The sequence below is a fragment of the Phoxinus phoxinus genome (assembly GCF_949152265.1).
Source record: "Phoxinus phoxinus genome assembly, chromosome: 17".
Lineage (NCBI taxonomy): Eukaryota > Metazoa > Chordata > Actinopteri > Cypriniformes > Leuciscidae > Phoxinus > Phoxinus phoxinus.
Window position 1 is genome coordinate 2,665,601 of NC_136892.1, and position 14,616 is coordinate 2,680,216.

Consider the following 14,616-nt stretch of genomic DNA (forward strand, 5'->3'; position numbering starts at 1 on the left):
GGATTCTGGTGTTTCTGACAAGCAGCGCAGTGCATTTTCCAGTGTCTCTGAGGATTTGGTGTTTATATAATATCTCTCTCTCTCTCTCTCTCTCTCTCTCTCTCTCTCTCTCTCTCTCTCTACGCAGCATTCAACGAACTTGAACTCAGAGAGGAAGCAAGCAGCCCACTTCCTATCGTCATGGCAACAGCATGTGAATGCGTTGTGCCAGAGAGAGAGAGAGAGAGAGAGAGAGAGAGAGAGAGAGAGAGAGAGAGAGAGAGAGAGAGAGAGAGAGAGAACAGCATCGCTCAGGCACGGCTCAGTCTCCAGAGCGAATGACAGGTAAGACGGAGAACATGTTTTGAGACGGTAGGGTTTGATCGTCCTCAGGTCTCTGGGAAAATGTCCTTTACTGCATTTAAAGGTTGGTCCGATTTCATGCCTTTGCGTATGACGCTCGTCCTCTGCGGCAACACTGTGCGTTTCGAAGAAGTGACCTCTGACTTTGGCCGTGCGATGACAGTAACACTTTCTAAATTCGTGCTTTTTCATTAGCATTTTTCTTTTTTTGCATATGTATTCCATCATGGCAACTCGTGTCATGCACATCAGGATGGCTGTAAACATACATTGTTCGGGTTGTAAGCAGCAACGTCACAATGCACATGCAACAGCATGTGAGTAGCAAGATGTGTGTGTTCTTCAATGTTGTGCTTGATTTGAAGGATGCTTATGGTAGTAGTGCGTTCATGTGGACCACCGGTGGTCAGTGACGCTGCTTATTGTCCGCACAGAGCGACAGGTTGTCTACGTTTGAGATCCCAGCCATTGAAACGCAAGTCTTAACATTTGGTATCATCGTTTTCTGGTCTAGTGTGTAGTTGGCCTGATGCTTGGGACGCTCTACAGGTCTCTCTCCGGCTTCGTTTGTTGACTCAGTCCATCTTCTCTGTGTTCTTCATCATTTATCCTCTTATGGCATGTCTCGTATGAACGTCCTCTTATACACGTATTTATCTGAGACATTTAATATTTTTAATCATATTTTACTATAATTATATGTTTTGAAATGTAATTAGCATTGAGTTTGACTCTGTTATATAATGAAAGCATTCAGTATATGGCGGGTTTGGCTGTCTGAGACACTTTGAATAAATTACATGAATAAATTGACTTTTTTTTTCATTTTTGAATAAATCATGAGTCATTCCAGTGAAAGCAGAGTGCAGATATTCTGAGCGATCATTCTGTTTGTGTTATTATTCCAGCAATGACGTGTAACATGACATCATCACTTAAATAATATTATATTAACCCCTTAACTGTCACCCACCCACACACACACACACACAGTTTTTAGTACTGTACAGTTTTAATACAAATATACAAAAAAAATTAATCAAAAAATGCTATAAAATATATGGAAGCTTGTTTCTGCCACCGAATAAAACTATTTTAAAAGATAATTGCGACTTTTAAGCTTGCATTTCTGGCTTTTTTTTTTTCATTTCTGGCTTTTTTTCTCTCACAATTGCGATTTTATATCGTGCAATTCTGACTTATTTTCAATTGCATGATATAAAATCGCAATTGCCTCCGAATTGGACATTATAACTCACAATTGCAACTTTATATCACACAATTTTAAGAAAAAAGTCAGAATTGTGAGATAAAGTCGCAATTACCTTTTTAATTTTTTACTCAGTGACGGAAACAAGCTTCCATAAAAGCTATACGTCTAACCAAGTTGCATTTTGACAACTTGATATCACAAAAATGTAAGCTCCCATGTGATTTTGTTTAGGCACTATACCAAAAAATAACTACCGCTGTCACTCACGTCACATTCTATTGAATTTTTTGCGTTCTCCTATCACAACATCACTTCTATCACAAAACAATCACCAAACATGGAAACTTGAGTCTCAGGCCTTTCCAACGATATGTTTTTCCCAAGATTAGAAAGAAGATTTGCTTATAAACTTATAGAAAGTGCAGTAAATGTTGTAATATGAAACATGACACCACCCACTAGAGAGGGAGGAGCCTGATAAAAAGGAATTTAAGTTCTGTTTCCATGGTAACGTAGTGTCCGATTTCAAAGTGCTTCTAGCGGGATGAATACTGAGGGTGTAAGCTTTCGAATGATAACTAATTTATGATAATTACTGTAATAATAACATATGGGATAGGGGGGGGGGGGAAAGGCAGTTAATGGGTTAATAATGAAGACGTTTATTTCGGCCCTTGAAGGCACAAGAAGGGAGATATGAGGAAAATAATTCAGAAGATCACTTTGATGGCTGTAAATGCCTGTTTTATTACCAAGACTGGCAAAGGCACAGATTTTCTTTTATTAGCAACTTTCAGAAAAGATAACCACAAAGGCCAGACTTTGGTCAAGATGATACAGATCGTAACCCTCACCCGAGCATAAAATGCAATGTTCGATATAAAATGACGTGTGTGTGTATCAAACAGAAACCGCACTATCTTTGGTGTGCAGTAACTCCATCAAAAAATCAACCTTTTTATTTTGCATGGCGTTCTGTTGTCCTTCGCCACTCGTGATTGCTTCTGAGAGCAATAATATTAATGTGTAAATGCAGTTTTCTCTCGAGTCTCGATATGGATGAACAGGTAACTGTTGCCATGGCAAACTCCCACTCATGTGCCAAACAAAGACCGAGATGGCCAGATTCTCCCTTACACACTTTTCAGTCCGCTTTGTTTAAAGCATTTGGACAGTGATGATATTTTTAGTGGGAAAGATGATTTTATTGGTAATACTTCACATTAAGGTTTCATTAGTAACATTAGTTAGCATGAACTAATAATGAACTGCACTTACAGCATTTATTCATTTTTATTTTTATTAATTTACTAATACTTTATTAAAATATTGTTAACATTAGTTAACGCACTAACATGAACAAACAATGAGCAGCTTTATTTGTATTAATTAACATTAACAAATACAGTAACAATTGTATTGCTCATAGTTAGTTCATGTTAGTTAATGCATTTTAATAAATTAACCCTATTGTAAAGTGTTACCGATGTTTAAAATGTTCAAACCATCATATGAAGGTGAGGATTACCCACAGCCATTGAGGCATATCTTTTTCTTTTTTTTCTTTTTTCTTTTTAGTTAGTCATCAGTATGCCGTGATTCATTAATATGAATAATACTGCTGGCATTTCCATTTGTCTGATATAAAAATACATTAACTAATGTTAACTAATGAACCTTATTGTAAAGTTTTAACATCTTATTTTAAAGGTGAAACTCAGAAAATTTGAATATGGTGCAAACGTTCATTTATTTGAGTAATGCAACTTAAAAGGTGAAACTAATATATTATATAGACTCATTACATGCAAAGTGAGATATTTCAAGCCTTTATTTGTTATAATTTTGATGATTATGGCTTACAGCTTATGAAAACCTTTTCACAATATTCTAATTTTGAATTTGGGGTTTTCATAAGCTGTAAGCCATAATCATCACAATTATAACAAATAAAGGCTTGAAATATCTCACTTTGCATGTAATGAGTCTATATATTATATTAGTTCCACCTTTTAAGTTGCATTACTGAAATAAATGAACTTTAGCACCATATTCGTGTATAACATCACAGCCCTGCAGTGAATTATTCTTTCTGTCGCCCCATTCAGGTTCCCCCATTTTCAAGAATAGCTTGACGGAGCCAATGGAATATCTCTGCGACAGAAAGTGCTGAACTGAAATCCAAGATGGAAAACACAACCCTGCTTTGTTCTGCCCAGGGCTGGTGCGGCCCAAACGTTTCCACCTTTTCATCCGAGTGGGACGATAGCGTGAACTCCTTCCTGATGGCACCTGACGTGATCAAACCGCCTCCACAGTTCCAGGATCCAGAGGATCCGAGCCAGGCTTCACCGGCAAACGCAAGACGAGATAAAGACAGTGTGAGGAAAGAGCGTAGGAGTAGACCAACCAGTAACATAGAGCTCCACAGACGCTCCTTGTCACTTTCCACTTCGGTCAATGCCAACCCAGGTGTGGCGAGACGCCGATGCGAAAGCTACGCGCTTTCATATCCCAGCAGCAGCTCGGAGGACAGCGACAGCAACTCTACAAGACGAGGAGATCGGCTTCCCGATGCCGTACCTCGAACTAGATCCCGGAGCATCGTCCTCAAGAAGCCCAAAAGAAAACCAGCTCCACCTGTACGAACCGTGTCCCTCCAAAGGCTCGCGGCGGAGCATAAAACACAGGGATTTCACCTTAGAAAAGACTCCCAAAGCATCAAGACGCTCCCAGATCTCATTCCAACCTCGAAGCAAGACGTCGGCAAGTGCAAGAAACCACCGGAAGCGCCTTGCAAGATGCCGTTGAAGACATCAGTCTCCGGCCACAGGGCATTAAACGAGCTTCGATCCAGCGAGCCGTGCAAGTCCTCCGTGGCGACTCCAATAAATGAATGTATTTCGGACATAAACACATCCCCGTCGTCGTCACACTCTTCCCAGCCCTCAATCTCTTCGCCTTCGAAACGCAACTCTCCATCAAGTGGCTACGTGAGCCAGTGTGAAACACCAACTCAGTCGGTCCTGTCCTGTAGGATGCGCCATAAGCCTTCCAGTGTTATTCCAGGCCAGAGAACCAGACACCGTAACGGGAGGCTTTCTCTTCAGTTTCCTGAATTTCAACAACACACTCCCGATCCAGAGCCTTCAGTTCTGCCCAAAGTGAATCGGCGTTACTCGGACAGCGCCGAAGCCACCAGACCCAAGCAAAGGATGAGTAACAGCATGATGATAATGCCAGTTGTTACCCAGGAGGATTTGAATAGTGTGCGTTTACGGGCAGTCAGTAGCACTGATCTCGAGAACCCACCGGAAACTGCATCTGACATTATCGAGGAGGAGGCTGGGAACAATTTAAGCCCTACAAAAAAACAAAAAGCCAAACCACCAGTTGCTCCGAAGCCACAGAGGAATAAATGGCCACCCAATGCTGTGGTTCAGCCACGTTTTGGAGCAACTTCCAATGCAGAAACGGCCAGTGAGAGATCAGAAGACATTTACGCAATGATTAACAAAGCAAAACCAACAGTGACTGTACCTTCTCAAAGCACTGAACAAGCACATCATCTTTTTCTGGAAGGGTTTCCACAACCCCCGTGTGTTTTTGAGCCACAGAATCCAAACGTGGTCCCCTTCAACACAACCCCCTATTGTAACCAACTTCATAAGAAGAGAAGAGCGCCACCACCTCCTCTGGCAAAGACTCCCGCTGTGGACAATTCGCTTTTTCATAACTCAGATGCTCTGAAGAGCCCAGACGAAGCCCAGTCGCCATCGAACCTCTGCAAGTCTCCGAAGTCTCCGACCTCTGCAAGTCAATACCATGTTACTTTATATGGCGTCATTCCAACTTACCCTTCGGTCGCTGAGCAACAGCACTCAAGTGCACCAGGTAAGAGAAATATAACACCGTGTCCTAACCAGACGCGCCGCTAAGCGCGATAAAATGTGTCTTTTCCATGTTAATCAGAGTTTTTCTGCGACGTCGCACTGGAACAACAAACACAAAGTGTGGCACTGATAATCTCAGGCGCTGTTTATGTGCTTTATTTAATGTTAAAAGCGTGTCATGTGACTTTGAATATAATTTAGTGCTCCAGCTTTGTAGCTGTAAAAGCAATTCTCCTCAGATCTTGAAATTAAACAAATGGAAACAAGAACGTTCAAACTGTGAAGAAACAAGTGTATTATTTGACAAAGATTGTTTTAGTAACTGTGTTTTAATAATGTTTAAATGGTGTAATATTCGTGAATTTGATTATGTAGCTACTTAGCCTATCCATTTTCTTGCGAGATTTTCCATCAAGATTACTCTTTGGTGCCGTGCACTCGCCGCGAGACTCCGCCCACACGCTGTTCTGATTGGCTGTGCACTCGCCGTGAGACTCCGCCCACACGCTGTTCTGATTGGCTGTGCACTCGCCGTGAGACTCCGCCCACACGCTGTTCTGATTGGCTGTGCACTCGCCGTGAGACTCAGCCCGCACACTATTCTGATTGGCTGTGCACTCGCCGTGAGACTCAACCCACACGCTATTCTGATTGGCTGTGCACTCGCCGAGAGACTCCGCCCACACGCTATTCTGATTGGCTGTGCACTCGCCGTGAGACTCCGCCCACACACTATTCTGATTGGCTGTGCACTCGCTGTGAGACTCAACCCACACGCTATTCTGATTGGCTGTGCACTCGCCGTGAGACTCCGCCCACACGCTATTCTGATTGGCTGTGGGTTTGATTCGCGATGCCGCAACACGCGATAAAGGGTATCTTTTCCAGGTTAATCTGAGTTTTTGCGCGATACGCGATGATTCTATTTTAGAAACGGTATTTCTGCGATGTTGCGGCTGGAACAACAACAAAAACTATAATAATCTCAGGTAATGTTTATGTGCTTTATTAAATTTTAAAAGCGTCTGTGTGAGTTTGAACATCATTTTGTGTGTATTTTATAACCATATAAGCAACAATTTACATCAGATCTTCCAAAAAAAGTGTATAACTATTGTTTCAGTAACTAAAGTATTTTCATTTCAATAATGTTAAAATGGTGTAATATTCATGAATTTGATTATGTTGCGAGTGCCGGGAGCTTGCCGAGAGAGCTCGCCCACGTGCTCTTCTGATTGGCTGTGATTTTTATCGCAACTTATTTTTCACTGAAATCTTATTGCATCGATTCTGGTTAGGACACGGTGTAATGGACTGAATTTGAACTTTCAGTTATAGAAACTGCCATGTTCTGTTCCATAATCAATAGTTGGTGTCTCATCATGTCAACAGATCATCCAACATACGATGCAGAGAAGAGGGAGCGAATGCCCGACCTTGGACCTTTACAATTAGTAGGAGAGGAAGATGATGTATTTCTTTACAAGTCCAAATCTCAGACAACGGAGGATCTATTCACCATAATTCACAGGTAGGGTTGGGTATCGTTTGAATTTGAACTTTCTTGTCGATTCCGATTCTTATCGATTCCTTATTTCGATTCCAATAAGGTAAAAAAAAGATATCATAGATATGATTTACATTTATTCTAAGCCTTGAAGCAAAACATGTCATTTTAGCTAAATAACATGAACAAACATCAACAGGCTAAAGAACACTTACACAAGGAACTTTTACCTGTGGTTTAACCCCTTATCAAGCACCCCCCCCCCCCTTTTTTTTAATAGACATGAAAATGCACATTCTGAACTTAAATGTTTGTAATTCAAGAATGCTTTGGAATATAGATGTAAGATTGGTCTTGTTTTTAAGAAGACACTTGGCAGATTTTTGTAGAAGTGAACAAAATTAAGAGAGTTAAACAGAAAAAAAAAGTTGTACAAGTTTGAGTTTATGAAAATTTACAATGTTAAAAATTTAATTATTCATATTTTATATAAAATATATATTTTCAAAACCTGGTGGACTCTAAAACTGCAAAAAAAAAATCAAAGACAAAAATCTGAACAAGTTGTGTTTCAAATGTTAGGTTGATATCTCAAAAAAATCAGTGAGATTTAGTTTGGGCGCAGTACCACACTTCTCCACTAGTGACATTACTGCCCATATAAGGGCGCCTCCATTTCCATATGTTGTTTGAGTGATCTGAACCATTATTTTTACAATTTTCATACAATTTATAAGGTAGACATCCTATTCAGAAGCAGTGTTGGAAGTTTGGCAGATTTTGAAATTAATTCAATCTCTAAGAAACACAAAAAGATCCCGTATGTGCATTATAGCTCGCCGCCACATCACTAATGCTGAATCTATTATTATTTTCTTTATATTTAAAAAAATTTCTGACCTTTTTTTCTATATATAAGCCAATATAAGGGGTTAAAAATACCATCGCAAAAACAACTAGCCTAACTGATGTAAATTTCAAGAATTATTAAGGTAAAAACAAGTAAACACGCAGTAACAATAATGAACAAATTAGCAATCGCACAAATAAATACAACTGAACAAAGATACAAGGTCTAGAGATGCATTTTTGTTTTAAAGTTTAACTTAATTTAACTTCAGCGCTACATTTTTAGGGCGCTATCATACACCCGGCTAGTTTTTGCTAGTTTCAGCCCGACGCAGTTATCATTTTCACGTCCTGCGCCACGTTGTTTAAATAGCAAATGCATTTGCGCCCATCTGTGCGCCCATGAGCTGCTGGTCTGAGAACGAGGTGTGTTGCTATTTTTAGGAACTGAAATAGACTGCGCAATATTTTTTTGTAATAAAAAGAGCGCATTAGTAATATGCGCCTATAGGCGGGTCCACAACACACGTACACTCTGCTTACGCACACACTCTGCTTATTACACACACATGAACACATAGCAGCACACAAACATGCCAAATATTAAAAATTAAAAGGATTACAATGTAAAAGTGTGGAATCCGGCTTGTCGAATGAGCAGATCCGCTTACTCGCTAGAGAAGCGTTCAGTTTTTCTCCTTGCAAATTCCTCAATGTAAATAGCGAATCCGCCATGTCGCGAGTGCAACTGGCTTTTAAAGGGAATGGGTGATGAGACTCTGATTGGTTTATTGCACGTGACGCCCACAACACACCCATTACTCATTAAGAGTCTCGTCCTTCGGATGAGACATTAAACTGAGATCCTGATTCTCTGCGGTCATTAAAAATCCCAGGATCTCCTTCGGAAAAGACGTCCGTCCAGTGCGTGTTTACATTGTAAAATAATGGAGGCGTTTGGATGCGGCTTTCTGTGCGCACGTCGTTTTAGATGTGTGAGTCAAGTCAAGACATCTTCATTTATATAGCGCTTTTAACAATGTAGATTGTTTCAAAGCAGCTTTACAGAGATAAACATATAATTTAAGGTAACAGATTGTTTTGGCTTTATAGCGGTTCTTGAATAAAGATATTTTCCAGCTAAAGTTAGTTTTGATTGATTCACTTCCGTCGCAACGATCATTAGTTATTAAATTTAAAAGAGACCGCTAAGACGAGACCGTTCTCTCTACACAGACTTTAACGATCCTGTTCTTCGTGATCCCATTTTTTTTTACTTTAGCTAGTGTGTAATGTTGCTGTTAAGAGCATAAATAATACCTGTATAAATAATTTAAAATTATAAAGCTCAAAGTTCAATGCCAAGCGAGATATTTTATTTAACAGAAGACCCCTTTCAAAGCCTACAGCGAACGGCCGGTTCGGACTACATCCTCTACTTCCTGCTTTAATGACGTCACTAGAACAGTTTTTTGACTAGCCTCCGCCCACAGGAATACACAAAAAAGGGGGCGTGGTCTTGTTGCGCTCCTACAGAGAAGAGGAAGAGTTGCGCTTGTAGAGTGTTTGTCGCCATGTCGTCGAGACGCTGTTATTTTCATCCTGGCCATGTTGGTCATATTTACAATAACGTTAAGTCCACGTTACGGTAAGAGGCGTGACCTTTCCGGGCAACGTGTGCTAATCTGCCGTCCAATCACAACACAGGAACCACTGGCACAATCAGAACTCGTTACGCATTTCTGACGGAGGGACTTCATAGAAGAAGGAAGTCATCAGCCCGTTTTTAGCACAGTGAAAACAGCGGTATACAGATAAGTACATTTCGTGAAAGATACTGTTTTTTTACACGCGAAACATGAACACATGTTAGGCTATATTGCACACTGTGAACACAATCAAAGCTTCAAAAACACAGGAAAACGGGACCTTTAAACGCGAACCTGTGAAAAACGCTGATGGCGCTCACGTGCGCATCAATAATTAATTATATAGTTATGCGCATTTGTGCGCAGGTTTATAATTCCCTACAAACCAAGCCTTAAACTACTTGTCTGGCCTTAAACATTTTAGACAGAATTTGATCACTTCGGGGTAGATAAGCGAAACCGAAATTATCCCGACAACTCTTTATCTTTTACAACGCTAAGACATCGGGTCCAGGCGCTGGTCCTTCGTCAGATCTGGATACGGCAGGCTGCGGGAAAACCTCGGGATAAACAAAGACACTAAAATTAGTGTAGATGCCATTCTTCTTATGATGTACATCAGAATTTAAGGGAAGTGTTCCCAATTCCGGCTGACCTAATCTATGCAGCCTAAGGGTGTATACCTGCCTTGTTCGGTTCGATTGACTCGAACTCTAGTTCGTTTCCCCCCTCGGTGCGGACCTTTTGGGCAGGTGTGAATACAGCAATCGAACTCTGGTGCGGACCAAACAATCGAACCGAGACCCGGCTGAAGAGGTGGTCTCGGTACGGTTCCAAACGAACTCTGGTACGGTTCGTTTACGATGTGAACATGAACCGACCCAATATCGGCCCAATATCAATATTGTTCGTTCAAGTGCGAAAGAGAATTCCATTCCGGCGCGCTGTCTGGCCACACGATACTGTTGCGCGTCTTTCTGCGCGTCGTGTGTGCATCATTGGAATGGAATGAATGAATGAGTGTGTGCGCATCAGGACATTCACATACAGAGCGTTCTCTTTAGTCTAATTGCGCATAAATGCTTTAAAAGCATTTGCATGAATACGAGCGAGTTCATATAATGTAACGATAGTTACAATACAAGGATGGCGGGTGTGGGGGGGTGCTGCGTTAAATTACGTTAAACTGGTCAAACTTAAATCGCAAGCGTTAACATTGACAGCACTTGTTAGCAGTAGGCTATATACAATAAGAATCTCATTATTTGAATGTGTGAACATAGCCCCTCTCTATGAATCTAAACTTTATACTTTATACCCACTGTCAGCATCCCAGGTGCACATGAGAGCATGTTCTCTCCGCCGGAACCGTCTTGCAGCACATCGTCGTCTTCTCAAAATCCGAATTGTAACATATAGATGACATTGTGTCATATGATACTCATTAGTTTCTTCATATTGCGTTTGTAGAGAATAACACAAAAACAGTAAAAGAACAAATATTGCAGTACGAAATATCTCCAAATTTTTTAATTTTTTTTGCACTTCCTGATTTCCCTACTTGAGAATCCTTGTCCAATGAATGGACGACCTTAGCACACGTGTGGTTTTGTTTACAAATTTTGGTTCACTTGCAAAAAGAGCAGTGTGAAAGCGAACCAAACCAAACAAAAAAACAAAAACAATTATTTGGTCCGGACCAAAGCAAGTGAACTATCGGACTTTCCTGGTGTGAATAGACCCTAACATTGAGTTATAGAAGTCTATAATGTATTATGTGAATGCTAGGTCATAGAGATGTGTCTTTAATCTAGATTTGAACTGACCGAGCGTGTCTGCTTCCCGGACAATGGTAGGAAGACCGTTCCAAAGTGTTGGTGCTAAAAACAGCACGCGTGTCTTCTTGTGCTTGAATGGTTTAAAGCTATATTAAAAATGCGCACAAAGGAATCGATAAGAGGAATCTAAATTTTAATTCCTGACCGATTCCCAACCCTACTCACAGGTTAATTAGCGCTGCTACTAGCTCCCAGCACAGCTCCAGTCTTGTTCTTTTGACGTTGGCTTAAGCGTTCCGCTCTCTTTTATATCGTTTTCCCATTTTGCAGGTCTAAAAGAAAGCTCCTGGGTCGTAAAGACTCCTTTGAAAATAAACAAGGTGACCCTGGCGCTCAGACGCTCGGCAGCGGAGCGTCCAAGATCAGCTCGCAAAATGACAACTTCATGGCTTTTCTGAGGAGGACGAGGAGTGCCAAGGCTGGTTGCAGTGAGCGGATCTCCGCTACAGAGCTGCTCAGAAGCTCCAAGCCCTCGGTCACCATCGCAGAGAACATCACACACTGCAAACATAGCTATGTACAGTCACACGGTCCATAAAGATCGTTTTTTTTAGCCTATGTTTCACATCCACACCAGTTTTTTTCACCACAATGCCATGTCAAAGTTGCCGAAACAATATCAAAGTATCAAAAAAACGAGCTCGTAAATATGCTTTTGGATCCGAAGCACAACATTAAGACATTCAAATCATATCTTCCTGTTTTTTTTTTCATTGTATTGAATGATAACACAATAAATTCAAATATATCTTTATGTGTTAATGTAAATATAAATGTTCTAAGAGTTGAGATGCTATCTATGAGATATAATATTGCAGTTCTTGTCATAAAGTTACTGAATATATATATATATATATATATATATATATATATACATACATACATAAATGATTTGTTGTGTTTGGGCTTCCTGCCATCCATGAGGACGCAGATTATATCAGTAACCGTTTTAAAATGTTCTGCTGTAGATTTGCACATGTTCAGTATATTAAATTGCTTTTCAGAAGTAACTCATGCTTGTTTTTGTGTTTCTTAGAACATTCTCCATTCACTTTTTTTGGATGCATTTAAATTATGCTTAAAATGTTTACTTATAATTTAAGATTATGTGTGTAGCCTATCACGTCTCTCTTCATTTCAAAGAACCATTAGACATGTTGGATGTGTGAGGGACAGCTGTCATAATAAGGAATTAATATAATCTTCAGGTTGCATAGACATAAATCTGCACACACATGCTACAGTTTGACTTTGTTAAAAAAAAAAAAAAAAACGGAACCTACTCTTGTAGCATTATATGAAATACTGCAAGAAAATGTGTATTTTCTGCATTATGGGGAGGCAATGCAGTTTATACATTTGTCAACTTTCTCTACATATTTAGTACGTTTACCAAAATAATGATAATATAGCAATAGCATGCATTTGATATTGCATTATGTAGTTAAAAGCAATCAATTCAATTTGAACTCAAACTGATGTTGTGTTGAACTTGTATCTGTTTGACAACCCATGCTGAAAAAAAGATGGTGTTTTCTGCTGTGCTATCCTCTATAATAACAAGAGGAGATGTGATGTACAACTTATAAGTGGTTATTGCATAGACATAAGAAATACATCATGCATTTATGTCTGGTTCTATGTATCATTACACAACACCCCTAGCAACCACTCTTAGCAACGTAAACAAGATTGTTCTCATTGTACATGTAGGCCTACCTGCATTTACAGTAGATGAAGCATTTTCCTTCAAATCATTCCTAGTCATAGGAATAAAAAGTAATAAAAAATCCGTTTCAATGTCCGCAGCGATCTCGTCCTTTTAACAGTTAAGGGGTTTCCCCGTGACCCGACACGCTAATCGTTTGCGTCTCGCTTAACGTTATTTATTTATCCGTCACTCCGACTCCGTGATCACAAGTTTGAGTCCTTTCAATATAAAAGTCTTCTCTACTGACTCACTCCCTGATAAAGACAGTCTTCGCCGCCATCTAACGGCGAAATAATGTATGTAACGTTAACTTTTGTTGCTTTTCTGTCAGTCAGGGACTATTTTTTCCAGCGGAAGGAAGACTTTTAGTGATTTTCCTTCATGAAAGTTCCATAGATACATATTGTTTGGCTTTTTTTCTTGTATTGTGTGCTAACCGTTTAATAAAAGCAAGGTACTCGAGGCTACTAGTGTTGTATCGTGAATAAGTCGCGGACAGGGGGTTGTTAGGCACGACGCGAAGCGCGGATGTAACAATATATCGTGTCACAATAATCGAGATATCGCAATACAAAAATGCAACACAATATGTATCGTGTGGAGCGTAGGGGTTTTTTTTGGGGGGGGGGGGGGGTATATTGGGGGGGGTATAAACCCATATTGGTGCATGGGTCCTGATAATGCCAAATGTCTGATATTAGGCTACCAGTGAAAAGTGTCCTACATTATTTTGAATAGTCAGTGACAGAGATCAAGCATATTCCTCTACCATAATTCTGTGTTTTCCGCTTCAGCTTCTTAAATATTGTTATTCTGGTGTCTCTATTGTGCTTTGGGTTTCAGCACCAAGTCCAAGACTATTCATTTACACACACAATGTAATACCAAATTTAGCATTTTAATAATCAGTAGATATTTTGTTAACTTTATATATGTCTTGGATAATCGCGATAATATTGTATCGTGAGTTCAGTATCGTGATATTGAATTGTGACATGAGGGTCTCGTTACACCGCTACATATAATATATATAAAAATAATAATGTTATTTTGTCATCCAATGTCAGAGACTGATAGCCTCTCCAGTTGAGTGCATGAAACACTACACACTTCTGGTTTTTTTTTAAAGTGCACTTTTTCTTTTTGGAAATGTCAATGTGAACACACTACTCATATGAGCTCATTGTTTCTGCCTTAAATTATTACGTTGTTTAAATTAGTACATTTTCAGATGTGATTTGTATATGTACATTTCTGAAATTCATAACTTGGACAGTTTCCTCTGATAACACATCACTCTAAATTGTAATGTGCATTTTCTGTAAAGCTGTTTTGAAACGATGTGTAAAAGCGCTATAGCCTACAAATAAACGTGAATTGAATTGAACTACTCACACTATAGTACAAAACGACATAGAAAAGTGCATAAGTGAATTGTGATGCTTCTTGTCTCTGGTATGGTTTGCACAGATATATGTGTGTATACATTTTACAAATGCTTTCAGAAATCAGAGGATTCAGATAAATGTGTTGTAACCCGATGCTCCCTACGGCCCTGTCCTAAACGGCACACTTCGGGCCCTGTCGTCATACACCCGGCGTAACGCAGCGCAG

General features: G+C 39.8%; 2 protein-coding genes across 3 annotated transcripts in view; one reads left to right on the forward strand and one right to left on the reverse strand.

Moving 5' to 3' along the window:
- The window catches only part of gpr185a (G protein-coupled receptor 185 a), a 38,429-nt gene extending 25,226 nt beyond the window's left edge, over positions 1-13,203 (reverse strand). Inside the window, exon 1 of the mRNA XM_079585522.1 lies at positions 13,011-13,203. Within this exon, the coding sequence (XP_079441648.1) occupies positions 13,011-13,059 (49 nt within the window). The 5' untranslated portion in view covers positions 13,060-13,203. The remainder of the gene's footprint in view (positions 1-13,010) is intronic.
- On the forward strand, positions 259-12,299 carry LOC306984588 (NHS-like protein 2). 2 transcript variants are annotated; one of them, XM_079586066.1, is made up of 4 exons: positions 259-324; positions 3,664-5,449; positions 6,841-6,979; positions 11,562-12,298. In XM_079586066.1, the coding sequence occupies exons 2-4, from the start codon at positions 3,742-3,744 to the stop codon at positions 11,827-11,829; spliced, it is 2,115 nt and encodes a 704-aa protein (XP_079442192.1). In that variant the 5' UTR covers positions 259-324; positions 3,664-3,741; the 3' UTR covers positions 11,830-12,298. The 2 variants fall into 2 exon arrangements, with proteins under 2 accessions (XP_079442192.1, XP_079442191.1); XM_079586065.1 differs by having other exon boundaries at positions 311-406; positions 11,562-12,299.
- Positions 13,204-14,616: the final 1,413 nt, after the last annotated feature.